At 51.2% G+C, this 27387-nt stretch overlaps 1 protein-coding gene across 1 annotated transcript in view; it reads right to left on the bottom strand.

The window, feature by feature from the left end:
* The window catches only part of METTL3 (methyltransferase 3, N6-adenosine-methyltransferase complex catalytic subunit), a 96507-nt gene that overhangs the window by 458 nt on the left and 68662 nt on the right, over window positions 1-27387 (bottom strand). Inside the window, exons 7-10 of the mRNA XM_075319551.1 lie at window positions 25519-25557; window positions 18509-18617; window positions 18325-18390; window positions 9334-9446 (exon numbers count right to left, since the gene is read on the bottom strand). Coding sequence (XP_075175666.1) covers window positions 9334-9446; window positions 18325-18390; window positions 18509-18617; window positions 25519-25557 — 327 coding nt within the window. The remainder of the gene's footprint in view (window positions 1-9333; window positions 9447-18324; window positions 18391-18508; window positions 18618-25518; window positions 25558-27387) is intronic.

Raw genomic sequence — 27387 nt, 5'->3', positions numbered from 1 at the left:
AAAGTGATGTTGTCATTATCACTCATTTTAATGCTCTAGGTTATAATAGGGAGGTAATAAATCTATTGTAAAGGCCCTTTACACACTGAGACTTTCTAGCGATCCCACCAGCGATCCCAACCTGGCCGGGATCGCTACAAAGTCTCTGGTGAGTCGCTGGTGAGCTGTCAAACAGGCAGACCTGGCCAACGACGCAACAGCGATCCGGACCTGCAGAACGACCTAGCTAATCATTGGGGACGTTGTAAAGCAGCTTTTTGAAAGGGAAGTCGCTAACAAAGTCGTTGTAAAGTCCCCTTTACACACTGAGACTTTCTAGCGATCATACTGCACAGCGGGAAACAAAGGACCAAAGAATGGTCCTGAACGATTTGTAGCGATCAGCAACTTCACAGCAGGGGCCAGGTCGCTGATGTGTTTCACACACTGCAATGTTGCTGGGGAGGTCGCTATAACGTCACAAAACCGGTGACGTTACAGCGATGTCGTTTGCGATGTTGCAGTGTGTAAAGCCACCTTTAGTGTCTGTATGCAGTGTGCATTATATGCACACAGAGCTCTGCTACATATCCATAGAGGTACACAGACACAGCTGTTACATGCACACTACATGCACATATAGACACACAGCGCTCTACAAATATACGCACGCTACCACATCTTGCAGTTCCTGATCGGTAACTAAACAGAGGTTGCATGAACTGAGCAGTTTTAAGACCTTTCACCCGATTAACTCAAGGACCTTTCAGGTCATGTGATTAGTCAAATACCTAAAAGGACCTTGCATTAACAGGTTGGAAGGTCCTTCAGCTGCTCAGCTCCTGCAGCCTTTGTGCAGTTCCCAGTAAGCTTCCTCTCCTGCTCTGCACCGATCACAGATTAGTATACAGGAGAAGACTGCAGTTTTCTCTGATCGGGAAGCACACTCTTAGCTTTCACCTCCATCACAGGAGGCTACCTACAGACTAGGAGATGCACACTTTTTAGCAAGAGGAGTTCTTGTTATAAAAGGGTCTTATAGTCTGAAAAATACAATAACTGTTACATGTATATCGCATTTCACAAGAGAAATGCTTTTAATGCAAAGAAACACCTTTGCAGCTGGGTTCACACACAGTTTTGCTCAGGTTAATGTAGTTTTACAAGTCTTTTTTCTGTGATTAAATAGACATAATTGTTCTCATCCACGTGTACTCAAGGCTATTTTACCGGTCAAACAAGCTAGTTAGGGGTAGATACCTTGTTTTTCCAAAAACAAGCCCTAGCAGGGATCTTCAGCATTTTCGGCGCAAGGCTTAAATATAAGCCCTACCCCGAAAATAAGCCCCAGTCGCTGATCAATAATGAAGTCTCCATGAAGCTAAAAAAAAAACAAAAAAAAAACAAAAAACAAAAAATGGATTCGTTTTCGCTTAGCCATCATTGGGGGACACAGGACCATGGGTGTTATGCTGCCTATCCATAGGAGGACACTAAGTAGATGCAAAAGCATAGCTCCTCCTCTGCAGTATACACCCCCTGGCCAGGCCAGGCAGCCTCAGTTTTAGTACACAAGCAGTAGGAGAAAAAAAAACAAAAAAAAAACAACAACAGTAAAAACTTCTCAACATAGGAACAAGAGAAAAAGAAAAGAATAGTCATAACCAAATAAGGTACTGAGAGAACCAAGGCCCAACAGGGCAACAGGGTGGGTGCTGTGTCCCCCAATGATGGCTAAGACAAAACGATTTTACGGTGAGTACACAAAAATCCGTTTTTCTCCGACGCCTCATTGGGGGACACAGGACCATGGGACATCCTAAAGCAGTCCATGGGTGGGAAAAGTAAAAAAACAAGATAACACAACCCAAGGACTAGGAACCAGTCCCAGACAGCCTGGAGCACCTACTGAGAGAGGTGCTCTACTGCAGTTTGCAGAATTTTCCTACCCAGATTTGCCTCAGTTGAAACCTGGGTATGGACTCTGTAATGCTTTGAAAACGTATGTAGGCTAGACCAGGTCGCAGCCTTACACACCTGTTCCACTGAAGCCTGATGCCGAATGGCCCACGAAGCGCCAACTGCTCGCGTGGAATGAGCCCGCAGCCCACTAGGAATGGGCTTGAATTGCAAGCAGTAGACTTCCTGGATCGCAGAGCGAATCCAGCGAGCCAGAGTCGCCTTTGAAGCTGCCTGTCCCTTCTTAGGCCCCTCAGGAATGATGAACAAAGAGTCCGTTTTCCTAAAGGGGGCTGTCCTGGATATGTAATATCTGAGAGCTCTGATGAGGTCTAAAGGAATGCAGAGATCTTTCCACCCTATGAACTGGGTGTGGACGAAAGGAAGGCAGAACAATGTCCTCGTTCAAATGAAACTGGGTAGGAACCTTTGGAAGAAATTCCGGAAGGGGGCACAGAACCACCTTGTCCTGGTGAAAGATCAGAAAAGGCTTGCGGCAAGAGAGTGCTGCCAGCTCCGAAACCCGTCTGATGGACGTAATTGCCACCAGGAATGTTACCTTTCAGGACTGAAGAGCAAGGGAGGATTCCTTGAGAGTTTCAAAGGGAGACCTCTGGAGACCGTCCAGAACGAGATTGAGGTCCCATGGGTCCAGCAGCCGTTTGTACGGGGGAACTAGATGGGAAACGCCCTGGAGGAAGGTCTTGACTTGCGGCTTTTGAGCCAGACGGCATTGGTAGAAGATTGAGAGTGCTGAGACCTGCCCTTTAAGGGAACTGAGAGCCAACCCCGCTTGCAAGCCAGACTGTAGACAGTCGAGAATTCTAGGGATGGCCAGAGGAATGGGCTGGATGTTAGTTTCCCTGCACCATGAAAAGAAGATTTTCCACGTACGGTGGTAAATGCGGGATGAAACAGGCTTTCGGGCGCTGATCATGGTGGAAATAACCGCCCAGGAGAATCCCGCTCTTGTTAATACCCAGGTCTCAATGGCCATGCCGTCAGCTTCAGGGCTCTGGAGTTCTGATGGGAAATGGGCGCTTGGGTCAGCAAGACTGGGATGTCTGGAAGGCGCCGCGGTACGTTTGCAAGCATTTGTACTAATTCGGCGTACCAGGCGCGCCTGGGCCATTCCGGTGCTATCAGTATCACCGGGACTCCCTCTGCCTTGATCTTCCTGATTACCGGCGGCAGCAGGGGTAGAGGTGGAAATATGTAAGGCAGGCGGAAGTGGTGCCAGGAGCAGACTAGAGCATCCGCGCAGATGGACTGCGGGTCGCGTGACCTGGCTATGAACGCGGGTACCTTTACATTCAACCTTGAGGCCATTAGATCCACGTCTGGTGTGCCCCAGCGAGTGCAGATGTGTAGAAACACTTCTGGGTGGAGAGACCATTCTCCGGCGGCCAGGCCTTGGCGACTTAGAAAGTCTGCTGCCCAGTTCTCTACTCCCGGTATGTGTACCGCTGATATCACTGACCTCGTCGACTCGGCCCAGCTGAGGATCTTGTGGGCCTAGAGATAAGCCGCTTTGCTGTGGGTGCCCCCCTGCCGATTGATATAGGCTACAGCTGTCGCATTGTCCGATTGGACTCGAATCTGACGACCCGCTAGCAGACGGCAGAACGCCCTGAGCGTGAGGAAGTTCGCGCGGATTTCCAGGATATTTATGAGTAGGGAAGACACCTGGGGCTTCCAACGTCCTTGAGCAGTGTGGTGCCGGTACACTGCTCCCCAGCCTAGGAGGCTGGCGTCCGTGGTCAGGACCAGCCAGTTCACTGGGAGAAAAGATCTCCCCTTCAATAGGGATGAGGACCGAAGCCACCAGCGGAGTGCGTACCTGACTGAAGGCGTCAGGTGAAGATGTTTGTCCAGGGAGAAGGGGCTCTTGTCCCAGGCAGCTAGAAGAACTAGCTGCAGTGGGCGGAGGTGCAGTTGAGCAAAAGGTACTGCCTCCATAGCCACCACCATCCTGCCGAGCACCTTCATGCTGAATCGAATGGAGCGAGACAGAGGACGTAGAAGGCAGCGTACCGCTCGTTGAAGAGCGATCGCCTTGTCCAGGGGGAGGTAGATCAAACCCCGACGGGTGTCCAGGGACATGCCCAGGAAGGTGATGGATCGTGCTGGGACCGGGGATGATTTGTCTAGAATCAGTAGCCACCCTAAGCGGGATAGGGTGTCCAAGGTGATCTGTACGCTGGTTGAGCAGTCGAGGAAGGAGGGGCCTTGATGAGGAAGTTGTCCAAGTAAGGGAGAACGACTACTCCCCTGGCGTGAAGGACGCTCATGGCGGCCGCCATGACTTTGGTGAAGACCTTTGGTGCGGTGGCAAGGCCGAAGGGTAGGGCTACAAATTGAAAATGGGAGTCCTGAACTGCGAAGCGGAGGAACTTTTGGTGATCTGGAGCGAAGGGTATGTGCAGGTACGCGTCCTTGATATCTATGGATGCGAGGAATTCCCCTTCGACCATGGATGCAATAATGGACCTTAGGGACTCCATTCTGAATCTCCGTACGTGCACATGTTTGTTTAGGTGTTTGAGGTCCAGGATGGGTCGAACTGACCCCATCCTTTTTGGGGACCACAAAGAGGTTGGAATAGAAACCCCTGAACTTCTTGTCGTCCGGGACGGGTATTATCACTCCTGCTGTTTGGAGCAAGTGGATTGCTGAGTAAAAGGCCTCGCGTCGTTTTCGAGTCTTTGGGGGGTTTGAGAGAAGGAACCGACTCGGGGGTCTGGTCCGAAATTCTATGTGGTAACCGGAAGACACAAGGTCTTGCACCCATTCGTCGTCTGAGGCGGCAGCCCAGATGTATTGAAAAGAGCCGCAGTCGACCCTCCTACAATGAGTGTGTCTTCCGGGGCGCCAAAGGAGTCATAAGGGGGAAAACGTCGTGGACGAGTCTCCCTAGTCCTGGATTGTTTCGGTCTAGGCTGCCATGACGAAGTGGGTTTCGGGGAGAGCTGAGAAGGTCGGTCCCTGCGTAGTCCGCGGCTAGTGGCGGATGTCGACCAACCAAATGAGTTCCGAAAGGAGCGGAATAAGGACTGTGGACGTCTGGTGAAGGTCGTCCTGGACTTCAGCTGGGGAAGGGAGGTACTTTTTCCTCCCGTGGCGTCAGAAATTAGCTTGTCCAGACGTTCGCCAAACAATCGGTCTGGAAAACAGGGAAGGCCTGTGAGAGACTTCTTGGAGGCAGAGTCCGCTCGCCAATGTCGGAGCCAGAGAGCTCTACGGATGGCTATGGTATTTGAGGCGGCAAAAGCTGCGCATGTAGCAGCATCAATGGAGGCCTGCATGAGGTACTCCGCCGCAGCGGCAATACCTCTGTGAAGGTATGAGTGAACTGGGATTCCTCAAGCAAAGTCTTAAGGGATTCTGCCCAGACCGAGATCACCTTTGCGACCCACACAGAGGCAAAGGAGGGCGAGAGGGAGGAACCCGCAGCCTCAAAGGCAGAGCGGGCGAGGTGCTCCACCTGTCTGTCTGTCGGGTCCTTGATGGAGGAACCATCAGGTAACGACAGGAGCGTTTTTGTGGCAAGGCGGGAGACCGGGGGGGGGGGGGGGGAAATCGACCGAGGACGGATCAGCCCAGCCCTTAGGGGCAGGTGGGGCAAAAGGGTACCGGGACTCCATGAGTTTACGGTTACCGAAGCGCCCGTCAGGCTTCTCCATTTGCTTTGTGAGGATATCCTGAAACTCTGGGTGATCAGCGAAAACCTTTTGGGGTTTCCTTGCCCTCTTAAAGGAGACCACATGGCCAGTGGTAGTGGATGGGGGATCCTCCACATGCAGAGCTTGGTTGATTGCTGCTATAAGGGAGTCTATTGCAGTTTGATCATCTGGGGAGGGTGAAACCAAGGAATCATCCTGGTACAAACAGCATTCTCCCTCCTCCAGCTCTTCAGAAGCCGTGGAGCGAGTGGGAGAGCCTGCCGTGTGTGCTCCCGAGGGAGAGCCCGCTGGAGACACCCGGCCGTGTGCTCTTTTCCTGATCCCTGCAACCGGTGAAGCATGTGCCCGGATTACCTCAGAAGGATCCTCCATAGGGATATCCTCAGGCTGCGTTCCGTCCAGGGACCCAGAAGGGTGTGGAGGACGACATTGCATAGCCAGCACCAGGTTCTGTGACAGTTTTTCCATGGATTTGGACAGAAACTGTGCCCATTCCAGTGGGCTGGGAGCCCTAGGCTCTGGGCTGACGGTTGCGGCGGTGGTGGCAGGGGGGTCTTGGGGAGCTATAGGGACACAGGACTCACAGAGAGAAGAGGTGTGTTTACGTGGTAACTCAGCGTGGCAGGCAGTGCAGGCTGAATAATAGACTATGTGGGCTTTAGCACTCTTAGTGCCCTTAAAATTCTGCATGTTCCTAATAGGAGTATGCCAGGAGGGGGAGCAATGCTCAGCAGAGATGCAAGTGAAGCAAGCACCTTACCCAAATCAGCCTATGGCCCTGTCCTCAGGAAGGATGAAGCTCTATGGAGATCTTCGCACGCATTCCTGAGGGGGGCGGGGCTTATCGCGGCCGCGGGGCTTAGCGCTAAAAGAGCGCGAAGATGAAGTCAGTGTGCCCCCCCGCTGTGGGTAGTAAAAAACGGCGGAAAGGGAGCTTCTGATAGTTTTCCTCCCTCTCCCTCCAGTCAGCACACAGCTTGTCACTGGTGGTTATCAGCCAGCTTTTCTGCTAGAGCAAATAAACAGGTGGGTCCCTGAGCTCTGTGCACTCCCCCTGCCACCTGGAAATTATCTGTGCAGATTCTCTGCAAACAGGAGTGACTTCCCCCCTCCTCCAGCCAGCAAGCTAGAGAAAAGTTAACCCTGTGTGTTCAGGATCCTTCTCGCCTCCTTGCACCCAGCAAGGGACTTTCTCATAAATACTGTAGATGTCCTGGGGCCTTCCCTGCCGCGTCTTTTCTCCCTTTGTCTGGGAAACCAGTCAGGGGGGATCTCACCTTAAAACACTGCTTTCCAGGCAGTGAAAATAGCAGATTCAGCTTGCTGTGTCCAGTCACGCCGGTGTCATATTCAACTCAGAGCCTGCAAAGAGGGGCTGAGGAATTGGGCTATAGGGGCATAGGCCTCTACCCTGGGCTTTGGAAAATCGGTGTCTGTGGAACCCGTCGTCCAGCCCAGGATCCAGCGTCGCAGGAGGGGGTACGTGGAGGCGACACTCCACGTTCCCGCCCGTTGATGGTAGTGGGAGATCGGTCCCAAAAGGAAACAGTCGCCCTCAAAAAATAAACCTTGAAAGGAAGTGCCTCCTACAGACACCAAGCTAAAACTGGGGCTGCCTGGCCTGGCCAGGGGGTGTATACTGCAGAGGAGGAGCTATGCTTTTGCATCTGCTTGGTGTCCTCCTGTGGATAGGCAGCATAACACCCATGGTCCTGTGTCCCCCAATGAGGCGTCAGAGAAAGTTAAAGATACTACAGGACACTTCATTATAGAAAGCGGGCACCCTGTAATCCTTCTCACCAGACGCAAGGGCAGAGGACCTGCAGTGATCGCACCCCCGCACAAATCTGATCTCACACATACACAATCAGATGATTACACACACAAACATCCGATCTCCCAACCCCACACATCCGATCTCACATACATCGCATTACACACATACTCACCACATCCAGCGACACCGATTTATCCTGGCTGGCAGAATCCTGGGAGGCTGTGCAGTGGAGCGCCAGGACCTGCCGCAAAACTAGCTTACAGGACCTGCAGGACGGACACGTGACTTCCTCCCATCACTCCCTGCAGCTAGAAGTATTTTGTAACGCCGGATGTAGTGTGTGTGTAATAAATAAATAAAATATATAATATATATATAATGTCAGCTAGCCAGCCGGGGAGGACAGCGTGCAGCACTCATCGGAGATCACAGGGAGGACCTGGGAGTCACGCAGGGTTTGGCAAGTATTTTTTTTTTGGGGGGGGAGGGGGGGGTGTAAACTTACCCCAAACTGTTTCTCCAAAAATAAGACCTCCTCCAAAAATAAGCCCTAGTGCTTTTTTTGGGGGGCAAAAAAGTATAAGACAGTGTCTTATTTTTGGAAAAACACGGTAAGTATTTGGACTAATTAGAATAAATTTTCTTTAATGGATGTGTGTCAGCAAAGACTGAACTGTGTTTTCACTGTTGACAACTGAGGATTGCCTGGTGCGAAGATCCAAAAAGGCCACAGCCCGTGGTGAAGCTGTAAAGGCACCCAACTATCCGGACTGGATCATCTGCAGAGACTGCTGATTGATTAAAGTGCGAACAAACAGACTCCTGTGATGGGGAATGAAGTACGGTTGTTTTAATGTTATAGTTGTTATGAGAATTTGATGTGCATTTGCCCTTGCTGCGCAGTTGAGAGAGGTCACACCAGGATCCCGGATGGTTAATTGGTTGGGGTAGAATTAAGATTGTGAAACAGGAAAAAGGACACAAATCACAGCTTCTCTGTAGAAACTAGACCTGTTTAGGTCGGGTCACATTTAAGGGAGTGGTTTGTGGGCCCAAGGGAAGACCCACCCCCCTACCTCACTGAGACTAGAGATATGGGCAGTCTCCTGGAAGGGAAAGACATACTGTAGATTTCTCATTGTATATATGTTGCTGGAGTCACATTTATTGTTTAGTCCATTTCCTCTTAGGCTACTTTCACACATCCGGCTGTAGCAGTGCGGCACAATCCGGCGCTCTGCTGAAAAAACGAAACAGTTTGGTTTTTTTTGCCGCCGGTCTCGTTTTTTTCCAGCATTGACTTGCATTGGCGCCGCATTGTGCCGCATTGGCTTGCGTTCCGTCCGTTTTTTGCCGCATGCGGCAGATTTAGCCGATGCGGCGGCCGGATGGAATATTCCCTAGCACGTTTTTTTGGTCCGGCAAAAAAACTGCATCGTGCAGCATCCGGCCGCTGCGGCGCATTTTTCAATGCATGCCTATGGACGTCGGATGCGGCAAAAACCGCATCTGGACGCCGCATGCGGTTTATTCCACTGCGCATGCTCAGTAGCGTGCCGCAACCGGAAAAAAACGGACGGGCCGCATGTAAAAACTTATGCAAAGGATGCAGTGTTTTCGCCGCATCCGTTGCATAGGTTTCACAGCCGGAATGAGCCGCAGTGCTCAAACCAGATGTGTGAAAGTAGCCTTCGGTTAATTTATTTATATTTTTCCTCCCCATAAAAACAGAGGAGAGTTGGTTTTAATAAATCTTGTTATTTTACCACCATTACAATAGCATGTATATGTATACAGAAATGTGCCTGTGCACTCGGGTGAGGAGATCCATAGCCATTCTACATTGTGGTCTGTAATTGGACTGTAAAAGACAGTTGTGGAAAACCAGCCATAGTGACTCATTTACCAAGCATGGAAAGTAACAAAAACACTAACCAATTTGGCTGCACATTATGTGGACGTCCAAACAGCTCAATCTTGCGAGTGCCAGGAGAAAGACGTTCAATCATTCCATATATCTCATCAGGTTTGTGACTAGTAGAACGGACCTAGATGAATGACCACACAATTAATAGCTTAAATAGGGTAATAAAATTAATGCCATGTTCACATTATTTAATAGAGAACAGCAACTGCTTTACAAAATGCTGTGCAATCACATATTACAGTCTTCACTTCAACCAAGGAGGCTTTAATAGAGATTGTTCTCTGGAGGCATTTATTCCCCCTACCCAGTTATGTCTGTGCTCAACCATAAGAAGTCAGCTTCATACGGGGGAGAGTGGACTAAAAAGCCTACGTAAAGTCACATAAGGCACTTAAAACTCCTTGCTTCCTTTTATTTCAACAGAAGGAGAGGAGGAGAGCTGAACCATGAGAGCAATGAGGATGATTGTCACATACAAAGCTCTGGAACTACTACAGGTATCAAGAAATAAAGATGGTTAACAGTGTGCCCCTACAACATAGGTAGATCTAAAGCGCTGTATGTGACAAACACAGCTGCCCCGATCTTCACTCCCACGCGCCTGGTGTGTGAATGACACTAAGTGGAGAAATGCCTGGGCGGCAGGGCTGTGGAGTCTGAGTCGGGGCTCATTTTGGTGGAGTCTGAGTCTGTATAAAATGCACAGACTCCGAAAATATATAATAAATAGGGGACAGTAGTGCAATGCAGAATGTGCTGAATATTTTACTAAATAATAACATTTAGTATAATTCTTATATTTAAGTGAAAAATGTATTGTAGTACAATGTGAACATCAGACATTAATTATTTTTATGATAAAATATATTTATTGGAATACAACATTAGAACACAAAAAGCTAATAAATTGTAAATATGTAATACTAAAGAAGGGAATTTTGTTTACTTACCGTAAATTCCTTTTCTTCTAGCTCCTATTGGGAGACCCAGACAATTGGGTGTATAGCTTCTGCCTCCGGAGGCCACACAAAGTATTACACTTTAAAAAGTGTAACCCCTCCCCTCTGCCTATACACCCTCCCGTGGATCACGGGCTCCTCAGTTTTGGTGCAAAAGCAGGAAGGAGAAAACTTATAAATTGGTCTAGGGTAAATTCAATTCGAAGGATGTTCGGAGAACTGAACCATGAACCAAAAGAACAATTCAACATGAACAACATGTGTACACAAAAGAACAACAGCCCGAAGGGAACAGGGGCGGGTGCTAGGTCTCCCAATAGGAGCTAGAAGAAAAGGAATTTACGGTAAGTAAACAAAATTCCCTTCTTCTTTGTTGCTCCATTGGGAGACCCAGACAATTGGGACGTCCAAAAGCAGTCCCTGGGTGGGTAAAAGAATACCTCAATAACAAGAGCCGAACGGCCCTCCTCTTACAGGTAGGTGGGCAACCGCCGCCTGAAGGACTCGCCTACCTAGACTGGCGTCTGCCGAAGCATAGGTATGCACTTGATAGTGTTTCGTGAAAGTGTGCAGACTAGACCACGTAGCTGCCTGACACACCTGCTGAGCCGTAGCCCTGTGCCGCAATGCCCAGGACGCACCCACGGCTCTGGTAGAATGGGCTTTCAGCCCTGAAGGAAGCGGAAGCCCAGAAGAACGGTAGGCTTCAAGAATCGGTTCCTTGATCCACCGAGCCAAGGTTGACTTGGAAGCCTGCGAACCCTTACGCTGGCCAGCGACAAGGACAAAGAGCGCATCTGAACGCAGGGGCGCCGTGCGAGACACGTAGAGCCGGAGTGCTCTCACCAGATCCAAAGAGTGCAAATCCTTTTCACATTGGTGAATTGGATTAGGGCAAAATGAAGGTAAGGAGATATCCTGATTGAGATGAAAAGTAGATACCACCTTAGGGAGAAATTCCGGAACCGGACGCAGAACCACCTTATCCTGGTGAAATACCAGGAAGGGGGCTTTGCATGACAGCGCTGCAAGCTCAGACACTCTCCGGAGTGATGTAATTGCCACTAGAAAGGCCACCTTTTGCGAAAGACGTGATAAAGAGACATCCCGCAGCGGCTCGAAAGGTGGTTTCTGAAGAGCCGTTAGCACCCTGTTAAGATCCCAGGGTTCCAGCGGACGCTTGTAAGGTGGGACTATGTGGCAAACTCCCTGCAGGAACGTGCGGACCTGCGGAAGCCTGGCTAGACTCTTTTGAAAAAATACGGAGAGCGCCGATACTTGGCCCTTGAGAGAGCCGAGTGACAAACCCTTGTCCATTCCGGATTGGAGGAATGAAAGAAAAGTGGGTAAGGCAAACGGCCATGGAGAAAAACCGTTATCAGAGCACCAGGATGAGAAGATTTGCCAAGACCTGTAATAGATCTTGGCGGACGTTGGCTTCCTGGCTTGTCTCATGGTGGCAATGACATCCTGAGATAACCCTGAAGACGCTAGGAGCCAGGACTCAATGGCCACACAGTCAAGTTGAGGGCCACAGAATTCAGATGGAAAAATGGCCCTTGTGACAGCAAGTCTGGGCGGTCTGGAAGCGCCCACGGCTGACCCACCGTGAGATGCCACAGATCCGGGTACCATGACCGCCTCGGCCAGTCTGGAGCGACGAGAATGGCGCGACGGCAGTCGGACCTGATCTTGCGTAACACTCTGGGCAGCATCGCCAGAGGAGGAAACACATAAGGCAGTCGGAACTGCGACCAGTCCTGAACTAACGCGTCCGCCGCCAGAGCTCTGTGATCCTGAGACCGTGCCATGAATGCCGGGACTTTGTTGTTGTGCCGTGATGCCATGAGATCAACGTCCGGCATTCCCCAGCGGCGACAGATCTCTCGAAACACTTCTGGGTGCAGAGACCATTCCCCCGCATCCATGCCCTGACGACTGAGAAAATCTGCTTCCCAGTTTTCTACGCCCGGGATGTGAACTGCGGAGATGGTGGAGGCTGTGGCTTCCACCCACTGCAGAATCCGCCGGACTTCCTGGAAGGCTTGACGACTGCGAGTGCCGCCTTGGTGGTTGATGTATGCGACGGCAGTGGCGTTGTCCGACTGGATACGGATCTGCCTGCCCTCCAGCCACCGCTGAAAAGCCAATAGGGCTAGATACACTGCCCTTAATTTCCAGAACATTGATCTGAAGGGAAGACTATCGGAGTCCAGGTTCCCTGAGCCCTGTGGTGGAGATAAACCGCTCCCCCCCCTGACAGGCTCGCGTCCGTGGTGACCACAGCCCAGGTTGGGGGTAGGAAGGATTTTCCCTGCGATAGAGAGTTGGGAAGGAGCCACCACTGAAGTGACGTCTTGGTTGCAAGGGAAAGAGAGACGTTCCTGTCGAGGGAAGCCGACCTCCTGTCCCATTTGCGGAGAATGTCCCATTGGAGCTGCCGTAGATGGAATTGCGCGAACGGCACTGCCTCCATCGCTGCCACCATCTTCCCCAGGAAGTGCATGAGGCGCCTTAAGGGGTGTGACTGACTCCGAAGAAGTGATTGCACCCCTGCCTGCAGAGAAAGCAGTTTGTCTCGCGGTAGCTTGACTACCGCTGACTGTGTATGAAACTCCATCCCGAGGTAAGTCAGTGATTGGGTCGGTGTCAACTTGGATTTTGGGAAGTTGATGATCCACCCGAACTGCTGGAGAGTTGTCAGAGCGACTGTAAGGCTGTGTTGACACGCCACCCGAGAAGGGGCCCTGACTAGGAGATCGTCTAGGTAGGGAATCACCGAGTGGCCCTGAGAGTGTAGGACCGCCACGACGGATGCCATGACCTTGGTGAAAACCCGTGGGGCTGTCGCCAGGCCGAAAGGCAATGCCACGAACTGAAGGTGTTCGTCCCTGATGGCGAAACGCAAGAAGCGTTGATGTTCGGGTGCGATCGGCACGTGGAGATAAGCATCTTTGATGTCGATCGATGCTAGGAAGTCTCCTTGCGACATCGAGGCGATGACCGAGCGGAGAGATTCCATCCGAAACCTTCTGGTTCTCACGTGTCTGTTGAGCAGTTTGAGGTCCAGAACGGGACGGAATGATCCGTCCTTTTTTGGCACCACGAACAAGTTGGAGTAAAAGCCGCGACCACGTTCCTGAAGGGGAACGGGGGTCACAACTCCTTCTGTCTTCAGAGCGTCCACCGCCTGAAAAATTGCGTCGGCCTGAGCGGGGGGCGGAGAGGTTCTGAAGAAACGAGCCGCAGGACGGGAGCTGAACTCTATCCTGTAACCGTGAGACAGAATGTCTCTCACCCATCGGTCTTGAACATGTGGCCACCAGGCGTCGCCAAAGCGGGAGAGCCTGCCACCGACCGAGGATGCGGTTAGGGGATGCCGAGAGTCATGAGGAGGCCGCCTTGGAGGCAGTGCCTCCTGCGGCCTTTTGGGGGCGTGACTTGGACCGCCACGCATAGGAGTTCCTCTGGCCTTTGTCCTGCCTGCTGGACGAAGAGGATTGGGGCTTGGCGGAGGGACGAAAGGACCGAAACCTCGATTGTATTTTCCGTTGTTGAGGTCTCTTAGGTCTGGACTGGGGTAAGGAGGAGTCCTTTCCCTTGGATTCCTTAATAATCTCATCCAAATCGTTCGCCAAACAAGCGTTCGCCAGAAAACGGCAAACCGGTTAAGAACCTTTTGGAGGCCGAGTCTGCCTTCCATTCGCGCAGCCACATGGCCCTGCGGACTGCCACAGAGTTAGCGGATGCCACAGCTGTACGGCTAGCCGAGTCTAGGACTGCGTTCATGGCGTAGGAAGAAAAAGCTGACGCTTGAGAAGTCAAAGACGCAACTTGCGGAGCAGAATTACGCGTGACAGCATTAATCTCAGTCAGACAAGCCGAGATAGCTTGGAGTGCCCACACGGCTGCAAAGGCCGGGGCAAAAGACACACCCGTGGCCTCAAAGATGGACTTCACCAGGAGCTCTATCTGCCTGTCAGTGGCATCCTTTAGCGATGAGCCATCTGCCACCGATACCACAGATCTAGCCGCCAATCTAGAGACTGGAGGATCCACCTTGGGACATTGAGCCCACCCCTTAACGACTTCAGCGGGAAAGGGGTAACGCGTGTCAGAGAGGCGCTTAGTAAAGCGCTTGTCCGGAACCGCTCTGGGCTTCTGGACAGCGTCTCTGAAGTTAGAGTGATCGAAGAACGCACTAAGTGTACGTTTGGGGAACCGAAACTGGTGTTTCTCCTGCTGAGACGCCAACTCCTCCACAGTAGGAGGCGGGGGAGAGAGATCCAACACCTGGTTGATGGACGAGATAAGATCATTCACTAATGCGTCCCCCTCAGGTGTATTAAGGTTAAGGGCGACGTCAGGGTCAGAACCCTGAGCTGCGACGTCCGCCTCGTCCTCCAGAGAGTCCTCAAGCTGGGAACCCGAGCAGCGTGAAGAAGTCGGGGAAGATTCCCAGCGAGCCCGCTTAGCCTGTCTAGGACTGTGGTCCTGGCAGGAGTCCTCCGCGTGGGACCTAGGGCCCAACCTGGGAGCGCGCTGCGGCTCAGACCGAGAGGGGCCTGGAGGTGACGATCCAACAGGGGCCGGGGCCTGTGTAAGGACCGGTCTGGACTGCAAAGCTTCTAGCAGCTTGGCAGACCATTTGTCCATAGACTGAGCCATGGATTGTGAAAGTGACTCAGAGTTTCTCAGCAAAAGAGGCGAACTCTGTCCCTGCCTCCTGGACAGGGGGAGCAGGGGGGTCTACATGAGCCGAGGGGTCCACTAGTGACCGAGGCTCCGGCTGAGCAAGTGAAACAGGGGTCGAGCATTGCTCACAGTGAGGGTAGGTGGAACCCGCAGGTAACATAGCCCCACAAGAGGTACAGGCCGCAAAAAACCCCTGTGCCTTAACAGCTTTGCTCCTTATGGACGACATGCTGTTGTCTCCTAGGAGAATGATCACTGAGGGTATATGGGCAAAAACAGGGTATACAGCCCGACCGAACAGAAATATATATATAAATACGTATCTATTCCGGCACCCTAGGGGGGACCAGCACCGGGTGACCGGTGTGGCTTACCGACCGCTAACAAGCGGAGTGTGTGCCTCCAGATTCCCAGCTTTAGGTCCCCTGGAGCTGCAGAGCTGTTCCTGAGAATCCTTCACCGGCAGAATGCCCAAAAAATGGCTGCCGGAGATCTCAGGGGAGGAGTGGAGCCGTGGGCGGCGCCAGGAAAGTGCGGGAATCTGGGGTCCCCACAGTGATCAGTGAGGGGGGAGGAAACATGCAGGATGCTCCAGCCCTCACATCCGACGTCAGGTCGGCAGTCCCGCCCTTACCCCTGACAGGCAGGCCCGGGGGCGGGATTTTTGCGACTAGGCCGCGATGAAGCCGGGGACTAAATTTGAGACCGCCAAGCAGGCCCGGTCGGCGCGGAAGTCCGCCGGTCTTCTCAATTCAGCAGCTGCCGCAGCGTCCGGGAAGAAGGTGCGCTCCTGCATATTCCCCAATGGGGACACAGAGTACTTTAGAGTTGCAGGGCCCGGTCCCTGAGGTTGAATAGACTCCGGTCCGGCAGATTCCCACAGGGGCTGCGGAGGGAGCATGGTCCCTGCAAATGGCTGACCGTTCAGGATCCCACTTCTCCCAGAGCCGCTAAGGGATGGTGAAGGAGACGGCATGAGGCTCCGGCCTTTGTACCCGCAATGGGTACCTCAACCTTAACAACACCGCCGACATAGTGGGGTGAGAAGGGAACATGCCGGGGGCCCCGTGGGGGCCCTCTTTTCTTCCAACCGACATAACTAATATGAGAATGCATGAGTGGATGTGTGCCTCCTTCCACACAAAGCATAAAACTGAGGAGCCCGTGATCCACGGGAGGGTGTATAGGCAGAGGGGAGGGGTTACACTTTTTTAAAGTGTAATACTTTGTGTGGCCTCCGGAGGCAGAAGCTATACACCCAATTGTCTGGGTCTCCCAATGGAGCGACAAAAATCTTGATTATTGTATCATAAAAAGTATTAAAATGTCTGATGTTCACATACACATGTTCATGTATTACAATAAATTTTTCACCTAACTATAAGCAATATATGTAGGAGTCGGTGCAAGAGAAATTGAGGAGTCGGAGTCGAAGGTTTGGTTTACCGACTCCACAGCCCTGCTGGGCGGTCAAGTGAATCACACCAAATCTCACCAGATCTCGCTGAAGATGCCCATGCTGACACTCTGTCAAGCAACTTCAGAGGAACAAAAAGTCAAAAAGGGGTTATCCGGCTTATTTTGCCTTTTTTTTGTAATTTCACTATGGGGCTACATTGGGGCAGGTAAGTAGATAGTGACTACTTACCTGCCCTGCTGTCAGCCCCTCTCCCCCGGCTCAGAGTGACCGCTCCTTCTGCGATTTTGCTGCTTCTTGTTATTTCATGTCAACGGGGGCAGGACCATGTTGACATGCAAAACAGCCACTGCATGTCACCGCCCTGCTGGGTGGGTACTGTGCGCGGAGTCCCCACCCCCCCTCCTATGGACGATCCCACATATCAGAGACAGCAGCTGATGCATCTGAGGAAGCTGGAAAGCTGCATACAGAGCTCACGGCTGAGTAGCACCCGGGAATCTATGCTCTATCTGCGGCCCCTGCACTGGCAGCGTTCATCAAGGGAGTTGTAGCTGACAGCGCTTTATATCAGAGGACAGATTCCCCGGCACTGCTCAGATGGGAGCTCTGTCTACAGCTTAAGCAATGATTAGCCGCTAGCCAATCAGAGGCAGCAGCTGATCACTGGAGAAGCTGCATAGAGAACTCGTTCTGCATAGTGCCCGGGAATCTGTCCTCTGATATAAAGCACTGTCAGTAGCAGGACACCAAGGGAACGAGGACAGGTGAGAAGGATTTTTCTTTGTTTTTTTGCGCATGTATGAAGTATGGCAGAATATGGGGACACTACTACATGACTGAAGAGGAGCAGGAAAGCGGCCATTACTATAGGATAAGCAGGATGGGCACAATACTATAGGATGGGCACAGTACTATAGCATGGACACAAGGATGGAACACAGTACTGTAGCATGGGCACAAGGATGAGGCACAGTACTATAGCATGGGCACAAGGATGGGGCACAGTACTATAGCATGGGCACAAGGATGGGACACATTACAGGTTGGGGGCATTACTATATGATGAGCACAAGGATGGTCACATTACTGCATTATATGTGCCCATATTGTGCTGTCCTAGAGGTCTGTGCTGAGCAGAATACTGACAGCCAATGGCTAGGCAGGGGGCGAGGACACTGAGGCTGGGCAGTGCCAGCTCTGACTGTGAGGTTTGGCACCGGAAGATGTCATGTTTGGTTGAGCTGCATGTAAAAAAGTGTGTGCAGAGAATAAAGGGATAATTCAACAGGAACAAAAGTTAGAAAACAAAAAATAAATAAATAATGTAGGGGTGAATTATATGGTAATACAGCACACAGAATAGCGTAAAACATTTTTTGGAGTGTATGTTGGACGACTCCTTTAATGCCCCCTTAGTTGAAGGAGACATTTGCATGTTGAATGCCCTAAAGATCAAAAAGGTCCATATCTTTTCAATACCATTGAGGGGAAAAAAAAGCCTAATTCAGCTCTTCAGCTCTTTTCTAGTGAAATACAGTTTAAAATAAAATCAAATGTAAATGGTCTTTTTTTAAAGGGGTTGTCCAGTCTGATGATGAAAACCAGCAGTCACTGATTGAAGACTTCTTTTTTTCAAAAAACGTGGGCATGGCACGCTGTCAGGATTTTGTGGTGTTACTGGCGAGTGTGTCAATTTGAACACATGCAGTCTTGTGCTGACTAAACATGCTCAGTTTTAGTCAATACAAATGAAAGCAAGTCCAAGCAAAACTAGGTGTAAACTGGCCAGAAGTATGCGCTGTGCACGCTGGTAGGATTCAGAAGCCTGCAATCACATTGAGTAACTGAAGACTTTCATCAGAGGACCAGACAAACATTTAAGGTAATCTTTGTCTGCACAAGATAAAATAGCATGAACATCTCACCTCTGCCACGATGACATCACAATCTAGGCCTCGGTTAAATCCTTGTGGGTTTCCTTTTACACCTACCTACAAAATAAACAGTGTGCGCATTTATGAGGCAGGTGGCACTTGAGACAAAAAAAATAAAAAAAAAAAAAAAACCAACAAAACCTGCTGATCAGTGATACTTGACAATTATCATTACCAGACAGTGCTCCTTGCCATGATTAAGCCAATGACCAGTGCGTCCAGTTCGAATAATTCGCTGTAACTGGTTGGTTTTCACCCAAATTATTTCATCCACTCGCTCATATCTGTGAACATGGAATTCAAGAGAAATAAGAGCCTTAAATTCCCCTGAAAACATTATGGTTGCATCAAGTCCACATGACATGTACACCACTAATAGAAGTCTTGAAAAAGACAATTACGCCAGCGAAACGTGTTTTGGGACAGCATCCTGGCTGCAGGATTAGATTAGTAATAAGGAGACAGCATTTTAATACTGCTTCTATCTCAGTCGGTAATATCTAAAGTGCAGCACAACTAGGTGACTGCTGACTTACACAACATTGTGCTCAGCGCCTCTAGCCTTTGTGTGAAACACCAGATTATAATCCTAATGCCTCACTACATGTGTCTATACTATGTGCAGCAATGTGATGATTAATCAAGTTGCTATGGTTAAAGAAGGGAATTTTGTTTACTTACCGTAAATTCCTTTTCTTCTAGCTCCTATTGGGAGACCCAGACAATTGGGTGTATAGCTACTGCCTCCGGAGGCCACACAAAGCATTACACTTTAAAAAGTGTAACCCCTCCCCTCTGCCTATACACCCCCCGTGCATCACGGGCCCATCAGTTTTGGTGCCAAAGCAGGAAGGAGAAAACTTATAAATTGGTCTAAGGTAAATTCAATCCGACCGATGTTCGGAGAACTGAAACCATGAACCAAAAGAACAATTCAACATGAACAACATGTGTACACAAAAGAACAAACAGCCCGAAGGGAACAGGGGCGGGTGCTGGGTCTCCCAATAGGAGCTAGAAGAAAAGGAATTTACGGTAAGTAAACAAAATTCCCTTCTTTGTCGCTCCATTGGGAGACCCAGACAATTGGGACGTCCAAAAGCAGTCCCTGAGTGGGTAAAATAATACCTCGATAAAAAGAGCCGTAAAACGGCCCCCTCTTACAGGTGGGCAACCGCCGCCTGAAGGACTCGCCTACCTAGGCTGGCATCTGCCGAAGCATAGGCATGCACCTGATAGTGTTTCGTGAAGGTGTGCAGACTCGACCAGGTAGCCGCCTGACACACCTGCTGAGCCGTAGCCTGGTGCCGCAATGCCCAGGACGCACCTACGGCTCTGGTAGAATGGGCTTTCAGCCCTGAAGGAATCGGAAGCCCAGAAGAACGATAGGCCTCAAAAATCGGTTCCTTGATCCACCGAGCCAAGGTAGACTTGGAAGCCTGCGACCCCTTACGCTGGCCAGCGACAAGGACAAAGAGCGCATCAGAGCGGCGCAGGGGCGCCGTGCGAGACACGTAGATCCGGAGTGCTCTCACTAGATCTAACAAATGCAAATCCTTTTCACATTGGTGAACTGGATGAGGACAAAAGGAAGGCAAGGAAATATCCTGATTGAGATGAAAAGTGGACACCACCTTAGGGAGAAAGTCCGGGACCGGACGCAGAACCACCTTATCCTGGTGAAAAACCAGGAAAGGGCCTTTGCATGACAGCGCTGCAAGCTCTGACACTCTATGGAGTGAAGTAACCGCCACTAGAAATGCCACCTTCTGCGAAAGACGTGATAGAGAGACATCCCGCAGCGGCTCAAAAGGTGGTTTTTGAAGAGCCCGTAGAACCATGTTGAGATCCCAGGGTTCCAGCGGACGCTTGTAAGGTGGGACTATGTGGCAAACTCCCTGCAGGAACGTGCGTACCTGCGGAAGCCTGGCTAGACGCTTTTGAAAAAACACGGAAAGCGCCGAGACTTGACCTTTGAGAGAGCCGAGAGACAAACCCTTGTCCAATCCCGATTGAAGGAAGGAAAGAAACCTGGGTAAGGCAAACGGCCAGGGGGTAAACCCCCTCTCAGAGCACCAGGCTAAGAAGATCCTCCAAGTTCTGTGATAGATCTTGGCTGACGTTGGTTTCCTGGCCTGTCTCATAGTGGCAATGACATCTTGAGACAACCCTGAGGACGCTAAGAGCCAGGACTCAATGGCCACACAGTCAGGTTGAGGGCCGCAGAATTCAGATGGAAAAATGGCCCTTGAGATAGCAAGTCTGGTCGGTCTGGGAGCGCCCATGGTTGCCCCACCGTGAGATGCCACAGATCCGGGTACCACGACCGCCTCGGCCAATCTGGAGCGACGAGGATGGCGCGGCGGCAGTCGGACCTGATCTTGCGCAACACTCTGGGCAGCATTGCCAGAGGAGGGAATACATAAGGCAGTTGAAACTGCGACCAATCCTGAACTAAGGCGTCCGCCGCCAGAGCTCTGTGGTCCTGAGACCGTGCCATGAATGCCGGGACCTTGTTGTTGTGCCGAGACGCCATGAGATCGACGTCCGGCGTTCCCCAGCGGCAACAGATCTCTTGAAACACGTCCGGGTGGAGAGACCATTCCCCCGCGTCCATGCCCTGGCGACTGAGGAAGTCTGCTTCCCAGTTTTCTACGCCCGGAATGTGAACCGCGGAGATGGTGGAGGCTGTGGCCTCCGCCCACAGCAGAATCCGCCGGACTTCTTGGAAGGCTTGACGACTGCGAGTGCCGCCCTGGTGGTTGATGTACGCAACCGCCGTGGCGTTGTCCGACTGTATGCGGATCTGCCTGCCCTCCAGCCACCGATGGAACGCCTTGAGGGCTAGATACACTGCCCTTATCTCCAGAACATTGATCTGAAGGGAAGACTCTGTCGGAGTCCAGGTTCCCTGAGCCTTGTGGTGGAGAAAAACCGCTCCCCATCCTGACAGGCTGGCGTCCGTCGTGACCACAGCCCAGGATGGGGGCAGAAAGGATTTTCCTTTCGACAGAGAAGTGGGGAGAAGCCACCACTGAAGAGAGGTCTTGGCTTCCAGAGACAGAGAGACGTTCCTGTCCAAGGACGTTGGCCTCTTGTCCCATTTGCGGAGAATGTCCCATTGGAGTGGACGCAGATGAAATTGCGCAAATGGAACTGCCTCCATTGCTGCCACCATCTTCCCCAGGAAGTGCATGAGGCGCCTCAAGGGGTGCGACTGTGCCTGAAGAAGGGATCGCACCCCTGTCTGCAGTGACCGCTGTTTGTCCAGCGGCAGCTTGACCATCGCTGAGAGAGTATGAAACTCCATTCCGAGGTACGTCAGTGACTGGGTCGGAGACAATTTTGACTTCGGAAAATTGATGATCCACCCGAACCTCTGGAGAGTCTCCAGAGCAACGGTCAGACTGTGTTGACAAGCCACCCGTGAGGGTGCCTTGACTAGGAGATAGTCTAGGTAAGGGATCACCGAGTGGCCCTGAGAGTGAAGGATCGCTACGACGGATGCCATGACCTTGGTGAAGACCCGTGGGGCTGTCGCCAGGCCGAAAGGCAGTGCCACAAACTGAAGGTGTTCGTCCCCGATGGCGAAACACAGGAAGCATTGATGCTCTTGAGCGATCGGCACATGGAGATAGGCATCTTTGATGTCGATTGATGCTAGGAAGTCTCCTTGGGACATCGAAGCGATGACAGATCGGAGGGATTCCATGCGAAACCTCCTGGTTGTCACATGTCTGTTGAGCAATTTTAGGTCCAAAACGGGACGGAATGAGCCGTCCTTTTTTGGCACCACGAACAGATTGGAGTAAAAACCGCGACCGCGTTCCTGAAGGGGAACGGGGATCACCACTCCTTCTGTTTTCAGAGTGTCCACCGCCTGAAAAAGCGCAACGGTCCGCTCGGGGGGCGGAGATGTTCTGAAAAAACGAGTCGGAGGACGAGAGCCGAACTCTATCCTGTAACCGTGAGACAGAATGTCCCTCACCCATCGGTCTTGGACATGTGGCCACCAGGCGTCGCAAAAGCGGGAGAGCCTGCCACCGACCGAGGATGCGGTTTGGGGCGGCCGAAAGTCATGAGGAGGCCGCCTTGGAGACGGTGCCTCCAGCGGTCTTTGGAGGACGTGACTTAGACCGCCATGCAAAAGAGTTCCTCTGGCTCTTCTGTGGTCTGTTGGACGAGGAGGGTTGGGATCTGGCTGAGGGCCGAAAGGACCGAAACCTCGCTTGAACTTTCCGTTGCTGAGGTCGGTTTGGTTTGGGTTGGGGTAAGGACGAGTCCTTTCCCTTGGATTGCTTAATAATTTCATCCAATCGCTCGCCAAACAGTCGTTCGCCAGAAAAAGGCAAACCGGTCAAGAACTTTTTGGAAGCAGAGTCTGCCTTCCATTCGCGTAGCCACATGGCCCTGCGGACTGCCACAGAATTGGCTGATGCAACCCCTGTACGGCTAGCCGAGTCCAAGACAGCATTCATGGCGTAGGATGCAAATACTGACGCCTGAGAAGTCAAAGATGTTACTTGTGGCGCAGCGGTACGGGTGACCGCATTAATCTCAGACAGACAAGCTGAGATAGCCTGGAGTGCCCACACTGCTGCAAAGGCTGGGGCAAAAGATGCGCCTATGGCTTCATAGATGGATTTCAGTAGTAGCTCTATCTGCCTGTCCGTGGCATCCTTGAGTGATGCACCATCAGCCACTGCTACTACGGATCTAGCCGCCAGTCTAGAGACTGGAGGATCCACCTTGGGACACTGAGCCCAACCCTTAACCACGTCAGCGGGGAAGGGGTAACGTGTGTCATTAAGGCGTTTAGTAAAGAGCTTGTCCGGGAAAGCCCTGTGCTTCTGGACAGCATCTCTAAAGTTAGAGTGATCGAAGAAAGCACTCCGTGTACGTTTAGGAAACCTAAACTGGTGTTTCTCCTGTTGTGAAGCCGAATCCTCTGTAGGCGGAGTTGGGGGAGACAGATCTAGCAACTGGTTGATGGATGCTATAAGATCATTTACTATGGCGTCCCCTTCAGGTGTATCCAAATTGAGCGCAACGTCAGGATCAGAGTCCTGAGCTGCGACCTCCGCCTCCTCCTCTAGAGAAGCCTCAAGCTGAGACCCCGAACTGCGTGAAGAAGTCGGGGAAGATTGTAAGCGAGCCCGCTTAGCTGGTCTGGGACTGCGGTCCGTGCCGGAGTCCTGCACGTAATAACTAGAGGCCACACCAGGAACACGCTTAGTCGCAGACCGAGAGGGGCCTGGGGGTGATCCCGCAGTGCCTGGGGCCTGTGTAAGGGCCGGTCTGGACTGCAAAACCTCTAGAAACTTAGCAGACCATTTATCCATAGACTGAGTCATGGAATGAGAAAGCGACTCAGAGAGTTTGTCAGCTAAAACAGCAAACTCTGTCCCTGCCACCTGGACAGGGGGGGCCGGTGGTTCTACCTGGGCCGAGGGACCCCCTAGTGCCTCAGGCTCCGGCTGAGCGAGTGCCACAGGGGCCGAGCATTGCTCACAGTGAGGGTAGGTGGAACCTGCAGGTAACATAGCCGCACAAGAGGTACAGGTAGCAAAATAACCCTGTGCCTTGGCCCCCTTGCTCCTTGTGAACGACAGTCTGTTGTCTCCCAGGAGCGTGATCACTGAGGGTATATAGCCACAAGTTAACAGTACAGCTGAACCGGAAAAGTATACAAATATAATGTATCTATATACAGTTCAGCACCCTAGGGGGACCAGCACCGGTAACCGGTGTGGCTTACCAACCGCTCCAGCGGTGTGCGGCCACCAGATTCCCTGCCTCGGGTCTCCCAGAGCTGCAGCAGACGTCCTCCACCGGCAGGATGTGTTAAAACATGGCTGTCGGCGTTCACAGGGGAGGAGGGAGCCGTGGGCGGACTTACAAAAGTGCGGGAATCTGGTGCCCCATAGGGATTAGTGAGGGGGGAGGAGGACAGCTATGTGTGCTCCAGCCCTCACTGTCGGCGTCAGCCCGACCGTCCCGCCCTTGCCCCTGACTGGCAGGTCCGTGGGCGGGCGTTTAATGTACTAGGCCGCAAAAGCCGGGGACTAAAGTAGAAACCGCGGCCGGCCAGCAGGCATGGTCGGCGCGGTAGTCCCGTACAAAAAACCAACACTGCATGCACTGCAGCGTCCGAGGCCCAGGTGCTCCCTGCACCGTCCCAAAGGGGACACAGAGTACCTGTAGTTGCAGGGCCTTGTCCCTGACGATACTCAGTCTCCTGTCCGGCAGATACCACCAGGGGCTGCGGTGGGAGCCCGGTCCCAGTGCCTGGATGACCGGATAGGATCCCACTTCACCCAGAGCCCCTAAGGGATGGGGAAGGAAAGCGGCATGTGGGCTCCAGCCTCTGTACCCGCAATGGGTACCTCAACCTTAACAATACCGCCGACTCAGTGGGGTGAGAAGGGAGCATGCCGGGGGCCCTGTGGGGGGCCCTCTTTTCTTCCATCCGAAATAGTCAGCAGCTGCTGCTGACTAAAATGTGGAGCATTGTGTGAGTGTCAGCCTCCTTCAACACAAAGCTAAAAAACTGATGGGCCCGTGATGCACGGGGGGTGTATAGGCAGAGGGGAGGGGTTACACTTTTTAAAGTGTAATGCTTTGTGTGGCCTCCGGAGGCAGTAGCTATACACCCAATTGTCTGGGTCTCCCAATGGAGCGACAAAGAAATAGCAGTTGATATCATTGCAGCGCAAATATAATAGGGCCACAAAGTGTTTACGAAAAGGGTGAAAAGATTTGAAGCCATTACTCAAATATTTAATCATTTACAGTTTGTATATTCAGTATTTGCTGCAATAAGACCTAGTGGTGCAGGGCTGAGGCCTATAGAATACGTTCATTATTGTATCAGTCTCATAGTTACCCTATGAATGCTGCAGATCTATAGCTATGGGGGGGGGGGGGGGGGGGTTCATGGCACAACCTTTTGACTCGTCATTATCCTAAAAAGGAGACTACTGTCATTTGTGTCTATAAAATCAGACCGATAACAGACTCCAAACTGGTCGCAAAGACCCATTTTATATGAGGAGTATATATAAATTTAATAAAAGTCAATCAGTTCACATTCTATTTCCCTATCTTGCTTCTACATTCGACCCTTCAACAAATCTATACAGATATCAACCATGATTTAATTAAGAAACAACAGCCATGACTCACCCCCATAACTTCAGGCATTCCCGGCCAAGTTCCATAGCCCTGTAATTAGAAATATTATTTCAGCAAATCTATACCCAGCCATAACACATAGGGACTTATTAGATTTTCAGATCTGCTTCGAAAAAAGTTAGAGCTGAAATCTATTAAGTCTATAATAATATCGGCAGCGCTTTTCTGTAACAGTTTTCATACATGAGGCCCACTGTTTGTTTGGCAGATACCAGTCACTCGTATAGATTGAATTTTTATTAAAGTTCGGTGTGTGGTTCAGAATTTATAAAAACTTTTTCCCCCTGACTAGACCAGTGTAAAATCAGGACTGTAGAACTAAAAAAAATGAGCCCATGCTGGTCTGAAAAGACAAATACATGTACTGACCTACTAGATCCTGCAGTCTCTCAGTACTGCTGCCCACGTTCTCTGCAATTCTCCGGGCTTCCTTCAATTGCTGCAGTCAAAAAGGAAGCCCGAATGGCTGGCCAATAGACTACTTTTTAAATAAAAAATGGTGGACAAGCCCTTTAAATGGGACTGTCTAGTTGCACTAAGATCGTATCTGGAGAACAATATAGCAGCCCAGAATCACGTTTTCTTTATTAAAGGGAACCTGTCAGGTGCAATAAGTACCCAGAACCACAAGCAGTTCTGGGTGTATATTGCTAATCCCTGCCTAACCGTCCCTGTATACACTAGCATATATAAAGGGATCTTTAGAAAGAAGGGAATTTTGTTTACTTACCGTAAATTCCTTTTCTTCTAGCTCCAATTGGGAGACCCAGACAATTGGGGTGTATAGCTTCTGCCTCCGGAGGCCACACAAAGTATTACACTTTAAAAAGTGTAACCCCTCCCCTCTGCCTATACACCCCCCGTGCATCACGGGTTCCTCAGTTTTAGTGCAAAAGCAAGAAGGAGGAAAGCAAATAAATTGGTTTAAAGTAACTTCAATCCGAAGAAATTTCGGAGAACTGAAACCATTCAACATGAACAACATGTGTACACGAAAAAACAACAGCCCGAAGGGAACAGGGCGGGTGCTGGGTCTCCCAATTGGAGCTAGAAGAAAAGGAATTTACGGTAAGTAAACAAAATTCCCTCCTTCTTTGTCGCTCCATTGGGAGACCCAGACAATTGGGACGTCCAAAAGCTGTCCCTGGGTGGGTAAAATAATACCTCGTAATAGAGCCGTAAAACGGCCCGTTCCTACAGGTGGGCAACCGCCGCCTGAAGGACTCGTCTACCTAGGCTGGCATCCGCCGAAGCATAGGTATGCACCTGATAGTGTTTGGTGAAAGTGTGCAGGCTCGACCAGGTAGCCGCCTGGCACACCTGCTGAGCCGTAGCCTGGTGCCGTAAAGCCCAGGACGCACCCACGGCTCTGGTAGAATGGGCCTTTAGCCCTGAGGGAACCGGAAGTCCAGAAGAACGGTAGGCTTCGAGTATTGGTTCCTTGACCCACCGAGCCAGGGTGGATTTGGAAGCCTGTGACCCCTTACGCTGACCAGCGACAAGGACAAAGAGTGCCTCCGAGCGGCGCCGTACGGGAAATGTAGATTCTGAGTGCTCTCACCAGATCTAACAAATGCAAATCCCTTTCACATTGATGAACTGGATGAGGACAAAAAGAAGGCAAGGAGATATCCTGATTGAGATGAAAGGTGGATACCACCTTAGGAAGAAATTCCGGAACCGGGCGCAGCACCACCTTGTCCTGGTGAAACACCAGGAAAGGACCCTTGCATGACAACGCTGCTAGCTCAGACACTCTCCGAAGTGATGTGACTGCTACTAGGAAGACCACCTTCTGCGAAAGGCGAGAAAGAGAAATATCCTTCAAAGGCTCAAAAGGTGCCTTCTGAAGGGCCATCA

Source organism: Anomaloglossus baeobatrachus, chromosome 1, assembly GCF_048569485.1.
Source record: "Anomaloglossus baeobatrachus isolate aAnoBae1 chromosome 1, aAnoBae1.hap1, whole genome shotgun sequence".
Taxonomy (NCBI): domain Eukaryota; kingdom Metazoa; phylum Chordata; class Amphibia; order Anura; family Aromobatidae; genus Anomaloglossus; species Anomaloglossus baeobatrachus.
This window is presented reverse-complemented; position numbering and strand designations above follow the sequence as displayed.